The sequence below is a fragment of the Orbicella faveolata genome, unplaced genomic scaffold (assembly GCF_042242905.1).
Source record: "Orbicella faveolata isolate gen_17 unplaced genomic scaffold, um_ofav_v1 contig_15, whole genome shotgun sequence".
Taxonomy (NCBI): Eukaryota; Metazoa; Cnidaria; class Anthozoa; order Scleractinia; family Merulinidae; genus Orbicella; species Orbicella faveolata.
In genome coordinates this window covers 2,610,845-2,632,626 of record NW_028301542.1, presented here as the reverse complement: position 1 = coordinate 2,632,626, position 21,782 = coordinate 2,610,845, and the positions used below count along the sequence as shown (strand labels likewise).

The window sequence follows — 21,782 nt, the reverse complement described above, 5'->3', positions numbered from 1 at the left end:
CCCACTGAATTCGGATTGGAAAATATTATACAATGGATAAAAAAAGTTCCTCGAAGCATGGGAAGAGAATTGAAAAACCTTCAGAACGGGCAAAAACGCAGCATATACGGGAGGGAATAGACCGTTACAAAACCCACAAATAAGAAATAAACACTTGAAGTACTGTAAACACTTTATTAAGGTTTTTTTTTTTTTACAATTCAACGAATCTCCGATTTCGCAACATTTACGTGACCGCCAATGAAAACAAATCAACCACGATCACGTGGTTAGAACAAGGCGCCCTTTTCCCGCCAAAACTTAGCATTGACAAACCCGACATAGGAAAAGAAACCATACACTTTAATGTGAAGATATACGCCACAACGCATTTTCACTGTAAAAAAACTGATATAAGCTTATATATAATAATGTAACCCAAAATTGCCTTTGGACAAAATAATTAAATATGAAAAATTGTACCACCTATAACAAGCGATATGAAATATAGAACAATATTTTCTAGATTCAAAACAAAATTATTTTAGAACATCTTTCTATAGATCCAAAACATTACAACTTTAGCCATCTTCTTTATTTAACAGCCGTCAAAAACTATAGCTTTCTGTTCGTGCAAGCCGATAATATTTAGTCTTTGCAATTCTTCGTAGTCGTTATGGTCGTCACACAACCTTAAGTGACACTTGTCACGCAACTGGGGCAGAGAACCGTTTGCGTTACGACCTAAACGACAACTTATGAAGAATCATCCCAATTTGAACCAAAATAGTATTTTATCTTTTAAGTTTTTCGATTTAACAACAAGACATTTTAGGTTTTAGGGATAAATTCTTCCATTAGCCTTTGGGCAAAGTAGAAAAGTATTTATAAAGTAAAAATTCATCAGTTTATTTCTAAATTCAGCCACTCGAGCCTTTGACAAGTAACACAGCTTCCTTCAGTCTGTGGGGAGAATCAGAAAAAAAATCACCGTTTAACCCTCTCAATCTTAATGTCAACAACGAAATTCTCCCAAATACTTAATGCACAATCATGGTAATTCTTTTCAGGAGAATTCCGTATACAATCATGCATTTATAGATGGCTAGATGAGAGATCGCAAATTTTATAATCTGCATAAGAAATGATTAAATAATGAATCAGTGTTCGATGCTGTAGGATTATAAAAGAAAATGAACTAGACGATATTGACATAGATGCGTTAGAATAACTATTACAGTGATTATAATACATGGGTTAGTAAGAAGATTGGACGTTAAATTATTACAAATATAGTAACATAATTATGAAGATGTACAAGATAATTAATTAAAGTAAATAGCGGGTTAAATAAAGCGAAGACGTTAAATACGTATGTTAACCACACCGAAAGGCCGAAGAAAGGTGAAGGTGTATGTTAATGTAAATGTTACAAAACAGAAATTTAAACTTAGTTTCATTTAAAGTTTATCATATGCGATTCGGAAACATATACTACACAAACTGAATGGATAACATTTCAATCAATCACTCGTTTTTAATGTGTCGAAGTTTAGATAGCCGAGGGTTTGTTTACACCTGGTTTTATATTAACGTTTTATCTTATATGATTATAGCAGATTTGAAAAACGAACGTTTCAATATTAACTAATTGGTTTAAATGGTTAAAATTAAGTTAATGTACTTTAAAATTTAATTTTAATAATTTCACATCAAGTATTAAACTCGACATTTACGTTTGAAAAACATTTTAACTTTGTTTAACAATACTGTCATTATTATCGAGTGCAGCAAAACAAAAATGGATACTAACAAAAGAATGTATCTTCTTGTAAACCAACACGAAATGTCTCATATAACTGGCCCAGCCTATAAGCCTTTGTTAAGTAACGGTGGAATGCTGACGAGATGCCAAACGAACAAGTACTTTGGCCAAAGCGTTAAAAAAAACTTGGCAAAGAAAAACACTTCTGCCGTGAATGACGAATCGAACTAAGGCAAAATCAACAAGCGTAAGATGTGACTATGAAACCCTGTAATTTTCATGGTTCGCTTTTCGGTGTGAAAGTTCCATTTATTATCTTAAAGCAGCATCGATGAACCAAGCGAAGACTTCTTTATAGACTCTACACGGAGATAGCCTCTTCCAGGCTCTCGGTCAATGGGGACGATCAAAAAATTGAGCGGGCGCCCGCCCGCTTTTTCCATCATCCCCAATGACCAAGAGCCTAGAACAGGCTAACACACAGAGAGAAAGCGTGTATTATGACGTAGCGACCTCACGAACAAGCCGGAGATATACCTACGCGACTTGCCCCTTTATCCTCGTTCCTCGTAACTTTCGCGTGCACTCGCGTGATCAGTTTTGGGAGAAAATTCCCGACGAGTAGCAATTTCATAGCACTACACAAAATGACTAGAGACAGTTTGAATTTTTCCAGCATGTTTTGTAAGTGAATAATTTTGGTAACGAGCATTTTCGTTGCATCAGGGAAGAATTGCTCTGTTGCTGAAATTAAAAATCGCACGGCAATGCGAAACGAGAACAGAGACCTTACGCAATTACCACCGCGACCCCAAGGACAACGCCTAGTAAAACATGAATTTATATTTAACCTTCGAAATTCGTAATTGTCTAGATCTGTTCAGTGCACCTATCGGTCTCAGAGCCTGCTCAAGCTAACCATGTAACACCAGCGTTCAATTCCAAATGAAAATAAGAACACATTAGCCACCGTCATTTGCATTTCCCAAAATACGCAGAACTTAATCATTTCACGATGTTGTTGTGCAGAGGACAAAGAAATATTCATAGATTCATAACGCTCGTGCACAACCATTGTTCTACTCATTAAACCTTTTGTTTGGTGGCGTTCTCGTTGCAGTTTCCGTTGTGATTTGCTTAAGTTCTCTAATACTTATATATGAACAGCCCGTCATTTCAAAACCAACAAGAGCCTGGTACCTACCAGTCTGGTGATGTCACGCCTTCTTCTTGACTTCCCAGCGGTGACACGCTCAGGCCTGAGCTGGACCCTGAACCTGGTGAGAAATGCTCTCAAGATCAACTTCTAAATTCGCATTAATACTCTGAATACCTGTTACATAATTTTTTGTGAGAGAATTTAGCATTCATCACCTTGGAATTCTTACAAGTCACTGCCGTATGAAAATAACCCAACAAAACAGAATTTATTTTGCGGAAGCCTGAGCCTGAGGTGGGAATTTTACTATCAACGAGAATCTGTTCGAAATCTTTATTCTCCTCACTGATCTTCACAAGTTCCCTTAAACGTCCGTAGTCCGTAGCTCCGGGGTCGAGCGCACTGACCATGAGGCCACCGCGCACCCCATAATTGACCATTCTCTTTTTTGCCTTCACATGTATGCTGTAATTTGTATTGTTATAAATAGTAAGACACTGCACTGCAAACGGGCCAATGATTGGTACTAAAGACTGCGAGCACGTTACCGCATCCACAAGGCAATATATAAATTTAAGAAAAAAAATTATGTCGCTGAAAGAATATTATCTTCACAAACCTGTCGAATGTCTCGGTGAATCACTCTCGGGGAGATTTAAAAGATCCTATAAAGCAAGATAAATTAACAGTTACTAGAAACGCTTCTAACGGCAATTTCCGTTCGGGCATCAAAACAAAAGAGTTACAGGGCGTTGGGCTGCCTTGACGAGATCACTGCTTTTAGGCATATAATGGCACAACATCTTGGCTTTACACCAAACACTAAGAACGTAAAGAAGTCACATCACTTAGTTCTAAAGCCTTACAATTTGACTTTCAAACAACATTGAAGACCCATGGTGTAGCAAACCTTTAAAAATCGAAGTAGAAAGCCACCACAGCACCTTATAAAGCCCCTGAGTACAGCAAAGGCCCCAGTGATAAAGATCAGCGAGCAGACCTAAAGATATCGCTTAGGACAAATTGAAGTGACTTGCTGTGTGCTCGGTGCGACTATCATAAAAGCAAAAAAATTCTATCTCCTATCAGGTGGAAGTGCTTTGGGCAAGAAGTGCAAAACAACTAAGATCAAAGCTGAGACAACAATACAAAGTCCCGGAAGACAGACTAAGTTTAATCGGTTGGCAACTGCGCCATTTTACTTGGTTGAGTGGTTAGTACAAGAGTTCGAGAGTTTGCACAGATAAACGGTTAAAAGGGCTTAGATTCGCCCAGAAGATACACAGCTACTGAAAGAACTACTTAGTGAAAACTTACGTTAGAGACAAAGAAATTACGTTCTCAACACGGAGAGAAACTGTTTTATATAAGAGTCAGGGTCCCAATAATTTTAGTAAAACTGTAGCAAGTAAACCATGAAAAAGGCAAGAAAACATTAGAATGATACCACACGAAACCGAAACTTATCCCTGTTAAAGAAACTAAGAAAGACGAGCATCCAGTGTGGTGAAAGGTCAAAGAAAAGGTTGGAATAAAAGTACAGAAAGATTTATCAGATATCGTTTTATGCAATACACCACTGAAATAGTTAGTTGCACTGTAACGCAATCCAGACGAATTGAACGTGACGAAAAGCTCGCCTAACCATCGACTGAAATCGGAAACGCTCGGATTATTTTCGGAATACGTAGGTCTTCGCGATACTTCGGAAAATTCTTCAAAACCGTGACTTGGGTTGCTGCCTCAGCTTTCTCCGTCAAAACACCAAATAAAAGAGTTACTATCTAGGGATGCCGACCCGTGAACCTCTGCCTCTACTGCCGCCATTTGTCAGTTCAGCTTCAGCCGCCGCATGCCTTTTGCTCAACTCTAGAGCTAAAGCCAACTGTCTCCGTTCATCTGCAACACTTTTGGGTCTCATGGTATTGACGTACTAGACAAGAAAACAGCGCTAATATCAGCAGCGATATTCCTCTTGTTTCTTCCCAAACCTCCTTATATTTTTCAGTGGAAGAGCTTGGCAGTGTTTCCGTAGATAATGTACCATTTAAGTGTGTGAAGTAATGATAAGCCCAGAAAAAAACCAACATAAAAACAGCAAAGACAAATAATCCTGAGAAGCTTTACAACAGGAAGCTTTCCAATTAAGATGTAGAAAAGATTAGGGACAATTTCTCTACACCGTTAAAAGCAACAAAACACAACAGTGTCCATCTTTTGGCAATAACTTTTGTTTTAATTTGAATTAAGCGTTAAAAGACTCGTCACACATCCCTAACTTGGCTTGTCAACTAGCCCCCCAACGCAGGTGCTTTTCGTGCTCGTCACACAACCTTCCTTCGTGGGCGAAGAAGATTGCGTGACGAGGCCAAAGAACGTCTGCGTAAGAGGCTTCTTGTCACCTAACATTTTCCCAAAACATACTTTGGATGGGAAATATCATGTGACAGACCAAGGAGTGACTAGGTGACAAGCCATTTGAACCGTTCATAAATGAGTCACGCAGTCACTCCGTGGTAGAAAGGTTGTACTTTTACCCTAGAACTCCCCTTCTTTTTACACTACAATCCAAACATCAATTTTTTTACCTGTGCGTAATTATCGAGGTCAGCGGAGAGACGATTTGAGCCATTCGTTACGCGCGTGTCATTTGACACATCATCAGCTGACTTCGTCGATGATGACCGAGGTCTCGCGACTGGCGGCGAAGCGTCAGAGGCACTAAAAAGAAGAAACCATTGTAAATGTTTCGTTCGATTTTAGAGCAAAACAAACAAAAAAAAGCCGAATACCTATTTACAACATTCGTAGACACTGATCGGCCATTAAGCATTCCTTGTCCCGGCCCAGCTGGTTTCAGTCCCTTTGCTGCTAAGTTCGGCCGTTGCATGAGAGTGGGATTGGCCGTGACCGCACGCTTAGACCTGGGACCCACTGAAGTTGCGCGTGGGATCACTGGGTAGAAAAAGAGATACAGCAACAAAATCAGAGGAATGCGATATTTTTGGAGGAGATTTAATTTACACTTCTCTGTTTCTACATACTGAATAAATTACAATGCTCTGATAATTTACTAGGACATAAGGTTTTGCAAAACACTTTGAAAATGAAAAGAATTGAGAACGAAAATCAGCGATAGTAAAACAGATCGACGTTTATTAATCAATGTAATCTTGTAACAATTCCTGTAAACTTCACGTTTCAAACCAAAGACTTTCAAATCCCTGCTCTCCCTGTTAGTACACTAGCATTGCTACTTTTAACTGTTTATATCTGTACCTGGTGGAGGTTCCTCCTCAACGCTCCGGTGACCCTGAAACAATGAAATACTTCATTAAAAACATGAGTCTAAAAAAGAGGCTGACTTTTGGCCAAATGACAAAGAGGCCACCCAAAACTCTCGTGATTCTAATGAGACAATCTCGGCCAGCCGCATTAGCAAGGTGTGCTAGGACAAAAACTGTAAATCTCCCAAGTATATCAGATCTCATTTGGGTAAAAAGTAAATAAAGTAAACTACTTTTTGACCAGGTAACCGGCGGTTTCCCCTCAAAACTATGTCATCCATTTTTCCATTGTGTAATTGTTAAGCCTGGGTTCTCACTAAGACATAAACACATGTATAAGCAAAACGGTAGTGAGGACGCCCACAACCCAAGCATAAAGAAAAGCAGAAGCAAGAAGAACAATTTTCTTCTTCTTGTGCTTATGGTTAAGTCAAGTGAGAAAGCACTCCTGAAAACATAAGCATTAGTATAAGTCCGCCATCTTGTTTGTCTGGATCGAGAAGGTATGGAACTCAAAATATGGTAACTATCCATTCTGCGCATGCTTATAGTTGGGTTGTGAGGGTCCTCGCTACCGTTATGCTTGTGTTTATGTCGTAGTGAATACCAGACCTTACATAGCATATACTGTTGTGACAAAATGGACCCTGCTTACCACTGGTAAGTCTTTTATGATTTGAAATCCATCCCCAGGCCCCATATGCGAGATATGGTTGAAGTTGGTTGGGCCCGAAATAAGCTTGGAGCGAATATCAGCGTCCATATCCGCCAGGCCTCCCTCTTTAACTTTGAATCCAAATCGATAAGAGCTACTGTAAGGATGTAAGAAAAAAAAAGTTAATTGGTAAGTGCAGAAGTACAATTAAGGACACGTCCAAAATCTGCCGGAGAAATTTAAAAACGCACTTTATTCCTACGGCTAGGCCTACCGTCCATGCTAATTCGTCACGAAAACGGAGCTTTTCGAAAACGCTCTGCAAACCGGAAGAATTTGAAAACGCCGGCTTTACGTTTTAGCGTGGACAGAAAACATTTTGAAAACAGAGCTTAAAATCGAAAACGATGAACTCACGATAATCATGTAATTTCTCTGCCCGAGCCTTCCTCAAGCACAAATCCAAAATGACCGGTGTTTGTTGCGTTTTCAAATTTCTCTGGCGTAGTGTGGACGGAAAACATTTGATGTGCTTTCAGAGTGAAAACATCGTTTTCAAATTTCCCCAGCGTAGTGTGGACCGGGCCTAAGACGAGCGAAGATATCTTGATTGAGACCAAAACGTCAATTCTTCTCACCGATTTACAATGCATTATCACCAATGAACGTTTTAGGAATTTGGTGGTATGACAACACCTTATACCCTGGTTGACCAGTTTCTTTATTCTACTCCTTTTTCGGACATAATAATGCATTTCAATTTTAAGAAGCTAAACAAACCTTCGCTTGCTGCTCTTTAGTCTCAACATGGCCGCGAGAGCCTTCTTTCCTTTATTGGGATCAGGAATTATCAGTTCCTCTTCTGCAAGGAGACACCAAACAGACAACCATGTCAACATTTATTTCAGAGTCAGAGAAATGGATGAAGTGCTTAGTTAGAATATCGTAACTGATAGTTCATTAGGTTTGCCGTTTCTAGCAGCGACGGAGTCATTTTCAATGTTTGTTGTTTTTTTACTTTCAAGTACCAAACGAGAATACTCACCCTCGTATAATTTATTCTTGAGGTAAATTAGATTGAATTGCTCCGAGGCAGTGCACAGCGCCAGCGATCCATCATTGATTAAAGCATGGCACTGAAGAGAATAATCGACATAATGAAATTAGAAAATAATCAGTTTAGCTGAAATTAAATGTTAAAGGAGCTCAGTCGCGGTACTTTCAGTTATTTTGGCCACGAACAAAATTACCTTTAAATTAAAGAAAACCTGAAAATAATAGTTTACTGAGATAGAAAAACACCAAAGAGATAATAATAAGCCATAAAGGAACAAGGATGCTTGAGGATGGAGAAGATAGACACGGATTACAAACGACGAATTTAAAAAGTTTAGGCTAGACTTGTCAAGATGCGCAAACTTTACGAAACTCCTTTCAACAGTGAGAGGTACAAAACATTGTGGGAATAGACAGAGAACCTGTAACTTTACATTTTACTACGGAAAGGGGTCGGCTTTACTGAACAGTTGTGAACAACTAGAAAAGACTCACTGGCTGCTTTGCCAGTCTAGGGAAATTTTAACTACATATACGGATCCTTTGTTTTTCTTTGCAATGAGAACAAATCTGTTTACAAGGTTCGCAAAGAAACCTGGAATTGACCAGAATGCGAGTGTAAAAGTACTAAAAAAACAAGCCTGCTCCATTATTCAAATTTTACCTTCTTTAGGGGAATGGTCTGAAGCCATTCTGCTGTGCTCGAGTCAAACACATCGATAGCTCTGTCGCTGAACGAGATCACATACGGGTGAGAATACCCTGCAAACATAAAACAGCAAACAAAAATAACTTTACATCAAGAGCTCTATCACTCTGCTTTTGAAATCACTAGCCGATTATTAAAGCAGCACAAGAAAAGACAGAATTTTTGAGCTTTCAAGGGTAAATTAATCCCTACGAAAGACAAAATAGGCATTTTGTGTGGCAGCCAGTACACGACGTACGCCATTTCCAAAACCTCCCCGCTACTGAGCGCTGTAAGAGTGCAAAACAAAATTTGATTGGCTAGCCAGTAGCCTGCAGAGCAGGCGAGATTTTTTCGAGCGAGCGCTCACATCGTAAAAAGTTTAGCCGCCATCTTGAATTTTTCATGCTGTGGAAGACTGGGGAGAGAAAGAAAGTTTTACCAAGGGGGTGAATGATAGGCAAGAGGAAGGATAGGGGAGGGGTGGAGCGAAGAAAATCTCATTTTTCCCCTCCCCCATCCCCCACCGTCTAACATGGCAGTCTAACATGGCGGTCTAAAAAGGCGGTCGCAAGGTTATAACGCTAACTCGCCCCAATAAGACGCCTGCACTGCAGGCTAGCTAGCCAGAGAAGTGTTGCACGCTCATTGGTCGCAACAAATCTAGTGCCCTGTTGGGAGAGCAAAGTTTTTTTTCTCTGAAAGTCAAAGAAGCCTTGAATTAGTGTATGTTTTTTTTTTTTTTATCAACTCACCAACATTTGTGGGGGGTGACGGCCACATGAGTTCGTAGCGTCTCGATCGATATCCACTGGATTCGACAAAGATGCCCAGTACTGAAAAACAAGTCGGAAAAATTAGATTTGAATATTTTCATGCTTAAGTAATAGTTTAATTCTATGTTGTAGCACACAACACGAATCATTGGATGATTTATTTATTTATTGATTCCGGCCGGGGCTTAAGCCCAGACCTCAAGGAGACCAACACTCAAAACAACGGCTCAACACTCCTCTTACGACGCGATTAGAGCGGTTTTCAATGGAGTGTCGAAAGTAAACAGGCACTATTACTTTGGTTTTGGTTTTACTACGGTTCAAGATTGGCTGAGTAGTCTAATTGGTAAGTAACTGGTTTGGTATTGGTTCTACGACACTCGGTTGAAAACTGCTCTAACGCAAGACGATAAACGTAATAGGCCATTTCAGAGTTCCCTTTTTCCTCTGGGCAAAACGAGTCTTAGTGCGAAATCATTCATAGGAAAATGTGTACGACTACAGGTTCATTTCCATGCAAATTTGACACCTATGAAAGGTTTTGCACGACTCGTTTTGAAACAGAGACACAAAGTAACCCAGAAATGGCCTATTCACATCCACAAATTTACAAATTATAACTACATTAGGTTGTACAGTTCCACTGAGCAGAGCCTCACTTACAATTGAAACACAAGAGGAACTCTTTGTTAGGCTCTATTGCCACAGCTAGCAAAGCATCAAGTGGGTTGTTGGTGATAAAATTCAAAGTAGGGTCATCTGAATTCACAAGTTCTAAATGGAAGCACAAGAAAAGCATTAAACGCTATGAAACCTCAGACGAACACTGTTAGCAATTTAAACGAATGATGTTTGTTATCACTGATTTATAACACTTTGTGGAGCTCAGAACACACTTAGTTCCAGTAAAGTAAGGCCCTGTACACACTTCGCCGAAGAAATCTGAAAACGCAGCTTTTTTTCTACGGTTAGACCTACCGTCCACACTAATCCGTCACGAAAACGGAGCTTTTCGAAAACGCTCTTCAAACCGAAGGAATTAGTAAACACCAGCTTTGCGTTTTGGTGTGGACGGAAAACGTTTTGAAAACGGAGCTTTTAGAAAGCGATAACGCCACGATAATCATGTGATTTCCCTCAACGAGTTTTCCTAACACCCAAATCCAAAATGACCGGTGATTGTTGCGTTTTCCATTTTCACGGGCGCAATGTGGACGGGGCTTTAAGCAGGGAAGGTTTGACTACACACATGACAAACAACCACTGGGAAGAAAAGATTACAAAAGGAGTCAAAGATGAAAAACGCATTACGATATCAACAAACTTGAAAACAACAGGCTTGAAATTTTAGCATGACATTTTAGACATTGTGCACAAATATATTCTAAATTTCGATTTCATATTTCTGTAATCAGTTTAAAATTTCGATTTTCCACGAGTGTCTCTCTCCGTGAGTTCGGAAAATGTAGTTCAAAATAAAAAACTTTTCTGCTGAAGTGATGATTTTTTTCATCTGCAATTCGCTTGAGAATGTATAAAGATTCCAAGGAGAAGTTTGTTACGTGTTCATCGGTCAGTCACACACTTACTCTGAGGTCTTCCTTCATCTGTAATACTGAAAATAGCAAACCCAGAAACGTAACCAACCAGAAGTTTTCCAAAGGAAACGCCTAACCACTGGACATTTTGGCTCACAGGCATTTCCTAAAAAAGACAAACACAAAACATTTTTCTTTAGTTAACATCCACCCTTCAAACACGCCATACTAGACTAACACTTGAAACTGGTTTCGATGCTCAATGTTTCTCACTTTGGTTTATGAGAAAAGATACTTTGAAAAACTCTTTCCTAGTATTTGGCCAATTAGGTAACAGTGAAAACCATTTGACTTCCAAAAAGTTTACCGCACTCGCTACTGGTTGCACCTTTTCCCGCGCTTAATTAAGCGCGCTTATCACGGGATAAACCGCTATTTCCTACCAAGCGAAATTAGAACCCTCCCATCACTATTTAGTTTTAAACATCGTATCCGTAAATCTGATCGAAGTGTTATGGTAGAGGATGACAATTGTTCCAACTGTATCCTTTGTAATTCTTAATTCTTTTTAACAATTTATCCCATTAGTTGATTGTCAGTATTAGAAAATAGTTTGTTGGTTTTTAACTATATTATATTGTTAATTATATTGTTAGGCTTTCTAATAGTAAATTAGAAAATAGTTAGTAGGTTATTAATTATATTAAGTGTCCCAAATTAGTAGAGGGTTTTTTTCCCCATCGGCTAGATGTAAAGACATGTTAATAAAGTTTACATATGTATGTCCCGCCAAGTTTTCCACGTTTTACATGAAAATCCAGCACGCTGTATCAAACTCGACACTACAACAAAACGCGTTACCTTTGTAAAGAAACTCTATTTTCACGTACGTTTGTGTAATAGCAACATCAAGGAAAGTTTACAACGGTTGACACGAAAAAACGAAGATTCTACAGTTTCCGACCATAACAAAATTAACGGCAACGTTTCGAGTCCCCTTCTAACTCAGTTGCGTACGCATCAGATAAACAATTTTAAGGATTGCCTTCTACAAACATTCACGTATTTTCAACATAGTCACCTTGATTTTCAGATGCCTGTACTTTGTTCTGTTGAGTTCGTAGACATATATATGGCGCTTTACTGCCACACACAGACAAGTTGCTGTGTTGTTATGGATGCTACCAGTCGCAAACATGTGACAGTTTTTAGCTTCAGCAATTTTAATAGGTTCTGTGTCGTGGCCGTCAACGGCGGACAGTGGATAGAGTTTTACTTGACGATTTCTTCCTGCAATAGAAAGGTTTTAAAACTATTTAGGAACAGCATTCTTCACAGTTCAAATCAAATTAAAGCTGCAAATCATCCACAAAAAAATTCGCGTGAGAAAAGAATCGGTGCTGGAAGAGTAGGCTAATGTGCGAAACTTTAGAGCAAGAGCGATCTGCTTAAGCAAAAGAAGGCTTCCAACGATTGCAAAGAGTTAAAGTGCACTTAGTTTTGGGTCTAAAGAGAGAGGGGGGGGGGGGGGGGGGAGGGTAACAGGCCAGTAAGACTTGTGCAGTATGCTCTAACCAACAAAATCGGAATTCTGTCTTCTCCGGTTGTAGACCATTTTTAGAACCCGTTCACATTTTCCCGCCACATGACTTTCACGTTTTCCCGCGGTTAACACAGATTGCACGTATTTTTTCCGCTTTCTAATTGGCTGATACTGCTTAAGCAGAAGAGTGACGGCTTTATGACCCCTTCTGATTCGCTTTTTAATACAACAGTTTTTTTTTTAACCGCCTCTTAAATGTACACATAGTCGACTTTTAATGCTCCAGCGAATGATAAAAACAACAACAACAACAACAAAATTCACGGCACATTTCACGACATATGATGCATCAAACTTTACCTGATATTAGAACCAGAAGCTGTTCATCAGGCAACATCTCTATCTGTGAAACCTTTTTATTGTCGCCAATACGAGATAGACCTAACAGAGAAAACATAACAAAGTAATAATTAGATGTAAGCGCTGAGAAAGTTGCGTTTGTAGTCTGATGGTCAACAGGGTTGCCACCCACCGGAACAAAAAGAAAAGTCCCTGACTTTTCACCGACTGTAAATCAATTTTCACTGACCCTGCAGGATGACTATTCTGGCCATGAATCAACAAAAATAACAATGGCTCAGATAATTTTTACAACAAAATTGCTTCGTCTATACAAAAACATCTAATAAAATAATTTGTGACTTTTCACTGACTTTGAACAGGGATTTAGAAACTCCCTGACCTGATACAAAACTCCCTGACTTTTCCCTGACCTTGAATAAAATCTAATTTTCTCTGACTTTTTCCTGACCGTGGCAACCCTGGTCAACTATCCGTGAAAACATCATCAATTTTAGAAGGTAGCTTCGACGAGCAAAACTCTCAAAGACTTTCACAAAAAGCGTTCGAGGACAAAAGTGCTTTTCCTTAGTTTGCTTATTTTCGACTCTGGTCTACATCTCGTCAACTCTCACTGACTCCTCGTCAAATCTCGTTGACTTCTCGTCAACTCTCGGCAACTTCTCGCCATCTTTCGGCGACTTCTTGCCAACTCTCGCTGACATCTCGTTAGCTCTCGTTGACTTCTCGTCAATTTGTGTCGACTCTCGTCAACACATTCTCATTTGGCTCCATATTCTTGATTTAAACTTACTTTCTTTCATGAGCTCGATACAGAACAATCCATCCTCTGTACCCAGGCACACTCGGTCGGTGTCTATTATCGTCGCACAAAGCGCTTGTTTGATCTGTACATTGGACTCAATGACCTCCTTAGCCTGGTACACTTGCTGTACATAAAACATGAAGTAATAATCAAATATGAGAACATCAACAAATTCGTTTGCTCAAATCGACAGAGAGAAGACAAAAGAAAGACTTAAACCTACAGGAAATACGATGGAATGAATAAAATAGGAACCTAAAATTTAACGCAAAAGCTCAAAATAACTTTGGACTAGTCTTGCGTCGAAAGGATAACCTCTCTGTTCAAAGAACTTACCGTCTTGGATATTTCCTTACTGTCCTTGAGAACTTTGTGTAACTGCTGTAAGGCAGTCACCCATTTGACTCTCTCATTTTCAGTTTCAGTTAATATCAACTGCGTTAACGACTCCCCGGGGGGATTCATCTGAGATGCTGTAACCTGTTATCAACGAAAACACAAATTAACCTTCTTTATTGCATACAGTTACAATCAGAATCCGTTACTACAGTCACGACCATCTACAAAACACTTATACCTTTGGATTCTGTTGAAAGATAATCACTTACTCACTTATTCTGAAACAGCTTATGTTTAACTCACAAGAGTGTTCGAGATAACGATGTTCTTCTGATACTTTCGTCTGTGCAAAAATATAGTTTGTACGTATATACTGAAGTGTCTCGATTTTCTATTTGTTGGACCCTATGTTTAAAACATTCGTGTGACGTGTACCAATTTTCCCGCGCTTGGTAAGGGTTGCGTAATTTTCCCGCGCTTAGTAAGGGTTGCATAATTTTCCCGCGCTTGGCACGTTTGGGTGTTTTCCTGCGCATAGCACGATGAGCTCTTTGCGCTTGCCAATTGAAAACGGTAAGCGCTGCTAATAAATTAATTTTTTAAACAATCAAAGTTGACTTCAGGTAACAAACTTCTAGCAGAAAGAGTGGGGTGTTAAGTACACCTACCCTGAAAATACACTGCAAATCTTTCCTATTTGCATGAATTACATCCGCAGCAAGCACACCACTGACCGAGAATTCTTCATCTCTGCAACAAGGACAGAAACTGTTGAACACCGTTCTATCACTCAAGTTACGATTTGTACAAGGTGGTTCTAAATTTTAAGTTTCTGGACAAACCCTAGTGTGTGACCATTCAAATGAAAGATGTTGAGCAGTTTCTTTCATGTGGTACTGTTCATTACACTATATAAAGTGGTCTGGGACAAGGCTGAAGTTAAACCACTAGTGGTTAAACACGACGGTTTTAGCTAAGGTAACTCCTACCTCATGTCAATGACTTGAGTTGCAGATTGATTAATTTGCGGGGGTTTGTCGCCAGTAACGTCAAAAAGAAATAATTTGAAGTCACAGATGACAGCGAATTGTCGAAGCCAACCTTTCTTGATACCACCGGGTTTTGGAATCTAAAAAATACAAATAGGGTTAGAAATTTTAGCACAACTGGCAAGCATACAGATTCATTTCAGACTTATGAAACGCTGAAATATTCCCCCCGGGCACAGAATTTCTCTCTCTTACACAACAACAACAACAACTCAGGACCATCAAACTGCTGTACTTTGTGAAGAAACAGGAAATGTAATGAAAAACTTCACTACCTGGAAAAAATAATGTGGCATATTTCGTTTACCTTTACAATTCCTTCTAAAGCAGTTCCTACTCCTCTTTCAGGATCGATTCCAAGCGGTCTTTTGTTCACTGGAAACAAGGACAAAGACACTTTGTCAAGCACTAGGGTCAAAATATAACGAGCCCTTAGTGATGTCTGTTTATTATCAGACATGGTAAGACATTCTCTAATCAAATCATGCAAAAAACAATGTAAGTAAGTATTGAGAAACTCGATCTACAGACAAAGCTGCAAAGTAACGTCATCTGACAACAAGCTTAGCTAACGTGTCTGAGCATTTCCACAGTTACTGTTAATAAAACAAAATAACCAACTACTTGAGTGTTTCCAAAATGAATTAAAAGAAATGAGTTTCAATTTCTAGCCAGGCATTTCATAGATTCTATATCACGTTGCGACACAGACGAACCAATCATAAGAAAGTGTTTACTTTGACCGTGAGGTATTGGGCACACAGGCGGAGCTTGATCAGTACAGGACACGTGACATGCGTACTGACACACTGAAATAACAAAGAAACAACAATAGGTTAGTATGATAATATCATGAGCAAGAAGTTATGTCACCTGACGGTGACTTGAGTTGGTGTCTTGTTCCCTTTACCCGGGTAGGCAAACATAACAGAGAACATAGTCCTTACCATCGCATATCGAGCCTTGCCTCAGCAAGCCAATCATAAGCGATGTGCACTGGTTACACTTCGTAGGTGTGGTGAAAGTTCTCACCGAGAATTTGTGCACACGGGGCTGTAAAGAGAGAAAACATTTTATGAGCTACAGGTGTTTTGGAGTGTTTGATTTTAAGTCTAACAATTCTGTAACAACTAAAAAGTGAATAAATGAGAAAATGTAATTTGTTTGTGCTAAACTCAAAACGTGCTGTCATAACACGGCTAATGATATGATTGATGTTTCGAGACATTACTACAGGTAGGGAAGGTCTCAGTTTGTGACTGGCTTAAAATCTCGCACCACTTCTTAATCCAATCAGAAGTGAAAACAAAACCAATTGTGACTCGCTCCCAATCGTTTTCCCGCGCATCGCGTCAGCTACCTGTATTCACTTTCAGTTTTGATTGGTTGATTGTCTGCGTCCTTTGCAATTGGCCAGAGCGATTACGCAAGTTGTGCGACGCTCGATTTACACCCGCTATATCTTACTCTGCGAAAACAGACGCCTCTAGTTACATCCTTAACCATTCCTCTCCTTGACTTAAGAAGCATCTGAGATTCAACGTGATAAATAGATTTCTAAGGCGATCATTGTTGTGTAACATGGTTTTGGAAGATTCCTGTAGTCGTAATAAAACGATCTCTGTGGAGACGTGTCATCATTCAGGGAAAACGTTTTCGGTTGAATCTCACAAAAGAAGGCAGTACAAACGGACAATAATATTTTTCAGGATTTAGGCCTGTCCACAATACGCCAGAGGAATTTGAAAACGAAGCCTTATTTCTACGGTTAGGTCTACCGTCCACACTAATCCGTCACGAAAACGGAGCTTTTAGAAAACGCTCTTCAAACTGGAGGAATTTGAAAACGCCGGCTTTTCGTCTTCGTGTGGACGGAAAACATTTTAAAAAGAGAGATTTTCGAAAACGATGACGTCACGATAATCATGTGATTTCCCTGACAGAGTTCTCCTGAAACACGAGCAAACCCGAAATGACCGGTCATCGTTGCGTTTTCATATTCCTCGGCGTAGTGTGGACGGAAAACACTTGATGCGTTTTCAGAGTGAAATCTCCGTTTTCATATTCCACGGGCGTAGTGTTGACGGAAAAACTTGATGCGTTTTCAGAGTGAAATCTCCGTTTTCAAATTCCTCCGGCGTAGTGTGTACGGATAACATTTGATGCGTTTTCAGAGTGAAATCTCCGTTTTCAAATTCCTCCGGCGTAGTGTGTACGGAAAACATTTGATGCGTTTTCAGAGTGAAATCTCCGTTTTCAAATTCCTCCGGCGTAGTGTGTACGGAAAACATTTGATGCGTTTTCAAAGTGAAATCTCCGTTTTCAGGGTGAAATCTCCGTTTTCAAATTTCTCCGGCGTAGTGTGGACGGAAAACACTTGATGCGTTTTCAGAGTGAAATCTCCGTTTTCAAATGAGTGTAGATGGGGCTATAGCTATCAATACACCTTGCTTTTGTGATAAAATAATATGATAATTCACCTGTGGTGGTGCAATAGATGATACTGATGAAATGGATGATCTGATTGAAACGGTCTATCAAAAAACACAAAAACAAAAATAAAAATGTCAACATGTTAGGAATCACAAGCCTCTATAAATGAGAATGGATGACCAATAATGGATGTCTCGAATAACAGTCACAAGACTTACATCAGGAGCACTGCTAGCACCAGATGGTTCACCGCGGGAAAGCTCCCCAAGTTGACTCTCTGTTTCCTGTTAAACAGAGTAACGATTCGACCAGTTACACAGTGTAAATTAATGGTTCTTACAAATTGACCTGCTAATTCATTGTGACACAAGTTTGCACGGGAAAGAGGAAACTGAAGAACTTAATTTTTATTTTTTCGCAGCATTGAGATACCTAAGGTTTGCAATGTTCCTGGCACTGCTAAAAGGAATCTTTGCCTTGGACAGTAAACAACGATGTTGTCTAACTAGCAAGATATTTTATTGTGAGAAAAATTCTGTGTTAGAAGGCAAAGATTACTTGCTGAATAAGAAGTGAAAACGAAAGACGAAAATTTGGAGTTGCTGTAGTTATTTTAAACCCAACTGGTTAAGAAACATGTGTTTTTATGCATTTCAAAATTGTTACTCGATCAAAATTTAAGGGGATCAAATCATTGTAATTTCTTTCGCACTCTTTACACAAGAAATCTTGCAATAACATACAAGTTTGGTTTGCAATATTCTAATATGTCCAGAATTCCAATTCTGGACATGAAATTACCCTACTATGGACAGCCAAAAAAATTCTGTTCTTGTAAGATTTGGCACTCATGAAATGAAGTTGCCCCAATCTCGTTCCCAGAGCCCACGTGTATTTTGGTTGGCGCTGACCAAAAGACACGTGGGCTCTGGGAACGAGATTGCTATGTTTTAAACCAAGGCACGCATGCACCGTGAAACCGGAACCCCTAAAATCTTGGAGTCTGGAAATTGATTATTCCAGAGCTCCGTGTCTTGGCGCTGACCAAAAGATACGTGGGCTCTGGGAACGAGATTGAAGTTGCCCATAACTTCAATGACAAGCAAGTTATTATCGATTTTTTTACATTTCCCACTGTTGAAATGTTACCTCAGAGAGACTATCAAGTCTTGAGTCCCGTGTAGATTCTTTAACATACAGGAGAGGGAAACCATCTGTCAAACAAACAAAATTTCAGTTCTTACCTATTGTCTAGACCCCAGAACCTAAACCAACACAATAAATTTGACGAACGTAACCTGCTTGGAAAGCAAGGGCTCCTAGCTTTCTGTTTTCAATCACTGCGTGACAGATGCTAATCAAAGGGATGCTTATTTTAGGACTTAGATTGAATTTTCCAAATCTCCAAAGTCACATTAACCCTTTTACTCCCAAGATCTCAACATTAATTCTCCTTACTGTCTACCCTACACCACTTATATTGTCAATTATGAGAATTCGGTGTTCAATCAAACAATAACATACCTGCAGACCTGCCACCAGCTTTCAGTTGCTCAATTTCTGTTTTGAGTTGCTTGACTTCTTCTCGAAGAGTGTTGCACTGTGCTTCTGATTCTCCCAATTTCCTACGATCAATACAAAACATGTTAACAACAACAATTAACGCTTAACAGTAACTCTGTTAAAATGCAACCCCATTATAGTCAATCCAGTCGTGAAAATGTGACCCCATCCAACAGCACATCCCTATTAGCCTGCTAATAGGAAGTATCCCCTCAGGTTTTTACCTCTCATTAGCTACATTTGCTGCTTTAATTTTGTTCATCTCTTCTGAAAGATATTGCTTGGCTTGGATCTCGGCTTGGAGATTTGCCTGCAGTGTTAATATCTCTTGTTTGTCAACTTTCTGCGATCTCCTCATCTGCCACTGGTTCTTCTCACCCTGTAACACGTGTAAGTATAAAACTGATATAAATTCCACTTCCAGATTACAGTCAAACCTCGCTTGTATGGACACCAAAGGGGCGGAGACCGGTGTCCATATTATGGAGGTAAAGACTGTCTATGATGGCAAGTCAACTGTTTATAATTTATTCATAAGGTTTGTCTGCACCATACTAGGGCTTAGAAATGGTACCTACAAAATCTTGAGTCTCGGAAACTTTTGATTTGATTTTGAAATCTTGGAAGCATTTCTGACGTTTTCATACGGAGAGGTTTGGCTGTACCATACTAGGGCTTACAAATGGTACCTACAAAATATTGTATCTCCAAAACTTTTGATATGATTTTGAAATCTTGGGTGCCTTACTGACGAGTCACAACGTCCCTTTTTCATTAGTTTCCAAGTCTAAAATCCTTTAAGTCTTAGTCTCAGACCCTTTATACAAGGGTCTCAGGTGACCTCTCGGCTAGTCCTGGATTTTACCATCCATTGCCCTTCATACTTTCCTAAGCTTTAGATAATCAAAAGTCCATTCCAGTCAAACAAAAAAACAAAAAGAAGCCAGGTGGCTAACATATTTCTGGTTTAAAAAAAAAACAAAACAAAACAAAACAAAACAAAACAAAAAAAAAAAAACAAAAAAAAAAAACATATTTCTGGTTGACAGAGAACTTCCTTGTACATACCCGTGGTATTGTGGCATATCCAGACGATTTGAGACCTTCTAGTTCCTCAGTCATCTTACTTGCTAAGGCCTGGAGATAACCTCTCGCCTCTTTCTCATCACTCACCCTGAATAAAGTATGTATGTTAACATTTTACTTGACCAGAGCAGTTTTAAAGTTACATGTATTTGCATTACTACATTGATTGATTTGCTGAAAAAAAATTGCATAACTTTCTTCTTCAATCAGAAGTAAAATCAAAACAAACTGTGACTGGCACCTACACATTTTCCTGAAGTTCGCATCAGCTACATGTTTGCCTTGACTAATGATTGGTTAACTGGACTCTGTGTCCTTAGTGATTGGCCAGAAAAATTTCTTTGGTTTTGGATTCAACACACTAGAGCAGTTTTCAATTGAGCGTTGAAAGTAATTACACAATTATTTTGGTTTTGGTTTTGGTTTTACTACGGTTTAGGATTGGTTGACTAATCTAATTGGTAAGTAATTGGTAAGTAATTGGTTTAGTTTTGGTTTTACGACACTCAATTGAAAACCGCTCTAAACCAGTTTTAAGTTCCCGTAAGAACCCCCAAAATCTTTATCCAAGCCATTCTTTTTTAATTTTCTTTTTCTTTTTTGTAATTTTTTTGTCCTTATGCCATTCTTGAAAGCCAAAAGTGGGTAAAACATACCACTGAATGATTTCAGCAATCTGGGCTTCCCAATGAGCGACAGCATCTTTCTTTTCATTGCTATCTCTCATCTCTTCTTCAAGTTTGCGATGAGCAGAGACGGTACGTTCCAATGTCCCAGTCAACTAAAGAATAAAATTAACATGGCAATTAATATCCAGGATTTCAAACTCTAATTGATTGATTTATGTAAGAAGATTATGGAGTGGATCAAACGTTAACATTCAATGACACGAACCTTGTCAATGTCAGCTTGAAGTTTCTTGTTCTCTTCTTCAAGAAGTGTCTTGTTTCTCTCACTTTTTCTTTTCAGTTCTTCAACTGCTTCTTGATGCTCTCTATGACTGTAACAAAGAGACAGGCTTAAAAAAAACAAAACAAAAACATCCAAGCAGCACTTTCACATGGTACTGTACACAGTAACTCTAGCTTTTGAGTCTGTGGATGAAACCCAAGTGTGTGACCATTCAAATGAAAGCTATTGAGCCGTATTTTTGTGTACTGTTTATTATTAGTGTGTAACATTAAATTAAGGGATATTGAGTAGTATTTTTACTCATTCAGCACTTTTTGTTATTACATACCTGTCCATTCTTGCTTCATTCACCTTGGCAGTTAATGCTGACACCTGAAAAATAAGCCAGATAATTATCAGCCATTCCACTGAAAACCCAAGCATATGGTGACAATGAAGACTAGTGGTTGAAACGTCATGATCTACATCACAGGTGTCCACTGCCTGAGACAAACAGTCAAACTTAATCTTTATTGTTCTTCACTTTGAATTACCTCATTCTTCAAGGCCACTCTGCCTGACTCCATGTCAAGAAGCTTCTCTCTAAGTTCCTGAAAAAAATGAAAATAAACACAACAAAAAATCAGTCAAGAACACTAACACAACTCAGATCCTTCATGCTTATGTAGGAAAGAAAACAAGATAGACACGATCAAGAACACTTTATACTGTACCATTTTGCTATTTATACATCACATGAAACTTGCATATTATGCGATTAAACATACCACTCATTATAATCAGAAAAAT

The 21,782-nt window shown here is 39.0% G+C and overlaps 1 protein-coding gene across 5 annotated transcripts in view; it reads right to left on the bottom strand.

The window, feature by feature from the left end:
- LOC110053793 (serine/threonine-protein kinase MRCK alpha-like) overlaps positions 1 to 21,782 on the bottom strand; it is a 41,510-nt gene that overhangs the window by 3,088 nt on the left and 16,640 nt on the right. For 2 of the 5 annotated variants that reach the window (XM_089287924.1, XM_089287926.1), the window contains exons 24-55: positions 21,527 to 21,583; positions 21,322 to 21,365; positions 20,976 to 21,081; positions 20,738 to 20,862; positions 20,064 to 20,169; positions 19,220 to 19,374; positions 18,957 to 19,057; positions 18,582 to 18,646; positions 17,651 to 17,716; positions 17,480 to 17,533; positions 15,947 to 16,052; positions 15,737 to 15,808; positions 15,307 to 15,374; positions 14,940 to 15,079; positions 14,619 to 14,700; positions 13,948 to 14,091; positions 13,600 to 13,735; positions 12,807 to 12,887; positions 11,985 to 12,193; positions 10,955 to 11,069; positions 10,029 to 10,139; positions 9,345 to 9,425; positions 8,566 to 8,663; positions 7,891 to 7,981; positions 7,626 to 7,707; positions 6,846 to 7,002; positions 6,183 to 6,216; positions 5,696 to 5,858; positions 5,492 to 5,624; positions 4,702 to 4,836; positions 3,523 to 3,568; positions 2,949 to 3,021 (exon numbers count right to left, since the gene is read on the bottom strand). In XM_089287924.1, the coding sequence (XP_089144050.1) occupies positions 2,949 to 3,021; positions 3,523 to 3,568; positions 4,702 to 4,836; positions 5,492 to 5,624; positions 5,696 to 5,858; positions 6,183 to 6,216; positions 6,846 to 7,002; positions 7,626 to 7,707; positions 7,891 to 7,981; positions 8,566 to 8,663; positions 9,345 to 9,425; positions 10,029 to 10,139; positions 10,955 to 11,069; positions 11,985 to 12,193; positions 12,807 to 12,887; positions 13,600 to 13,735; positions 13,948 to 14,091; positions 14,619 to 14,700; positions 14,940 to 15,079; positions 15,307 to 15,374; positions 15,737 to 15,808; positions 15,947 to 16,052; positions 17,480 to 17,533; positions 17,651 to 17,716; positions 18,582 to 18,646; positions 18,957 to 19,057; positions 19,220 to 19,374; positions 20,064 to 20,169; positions 20,738 to 20,862; positions 20,976 to 21,081; positions 21,322 to 21,365; positions 21,527 to 21,583 (3,236 nt within the window). Of the gene's footprint in view, positions 1 to 160; positions 943 to 2,948; positions 3,022 to 3,522; positions 3,569 to 4,701; positions 4,837 to 5,491; positions 5,625 to 5,695; positions 5,859 to 6,182; positions 6,217 to 6,845; positions 7,003 to 7,625; positions 7,708 to 7,890; positions 7,982 to 8,565; positions 8,664 to 9,344; positions 9,426 to 10,028; positions 10,140 to 10,954; positions 11,070 to 11,984; positions 12,194 to 12,806; positions 12,888 to 13,599; positions 13,736 to 13,947; positions 14,092 to 14,618; positions 14,701 to 14,939; positions 15,080 to 15,306; positions 15,375 to 15,736; positions 15,809 to 15,946; positions 16,053 to 17,479; positions 17,534 to 17,650; positions 17,717 to 18,581; positions 18,647 to 18,956; positions 19,058 to 19,219; positions 19,375 to 20,063; positions 20,170 to 20,737; positions 20,863 to 20,975; positions 21,082 to 21,321; positions 21,366 to 21,526; positions 21,584 to 21,782 lie in introns of those variants that run through there. The other 3 variants (XM_089287925.1, XM_089287928.1, XM_089287927.1) reach the window with 3 other exon arrangements.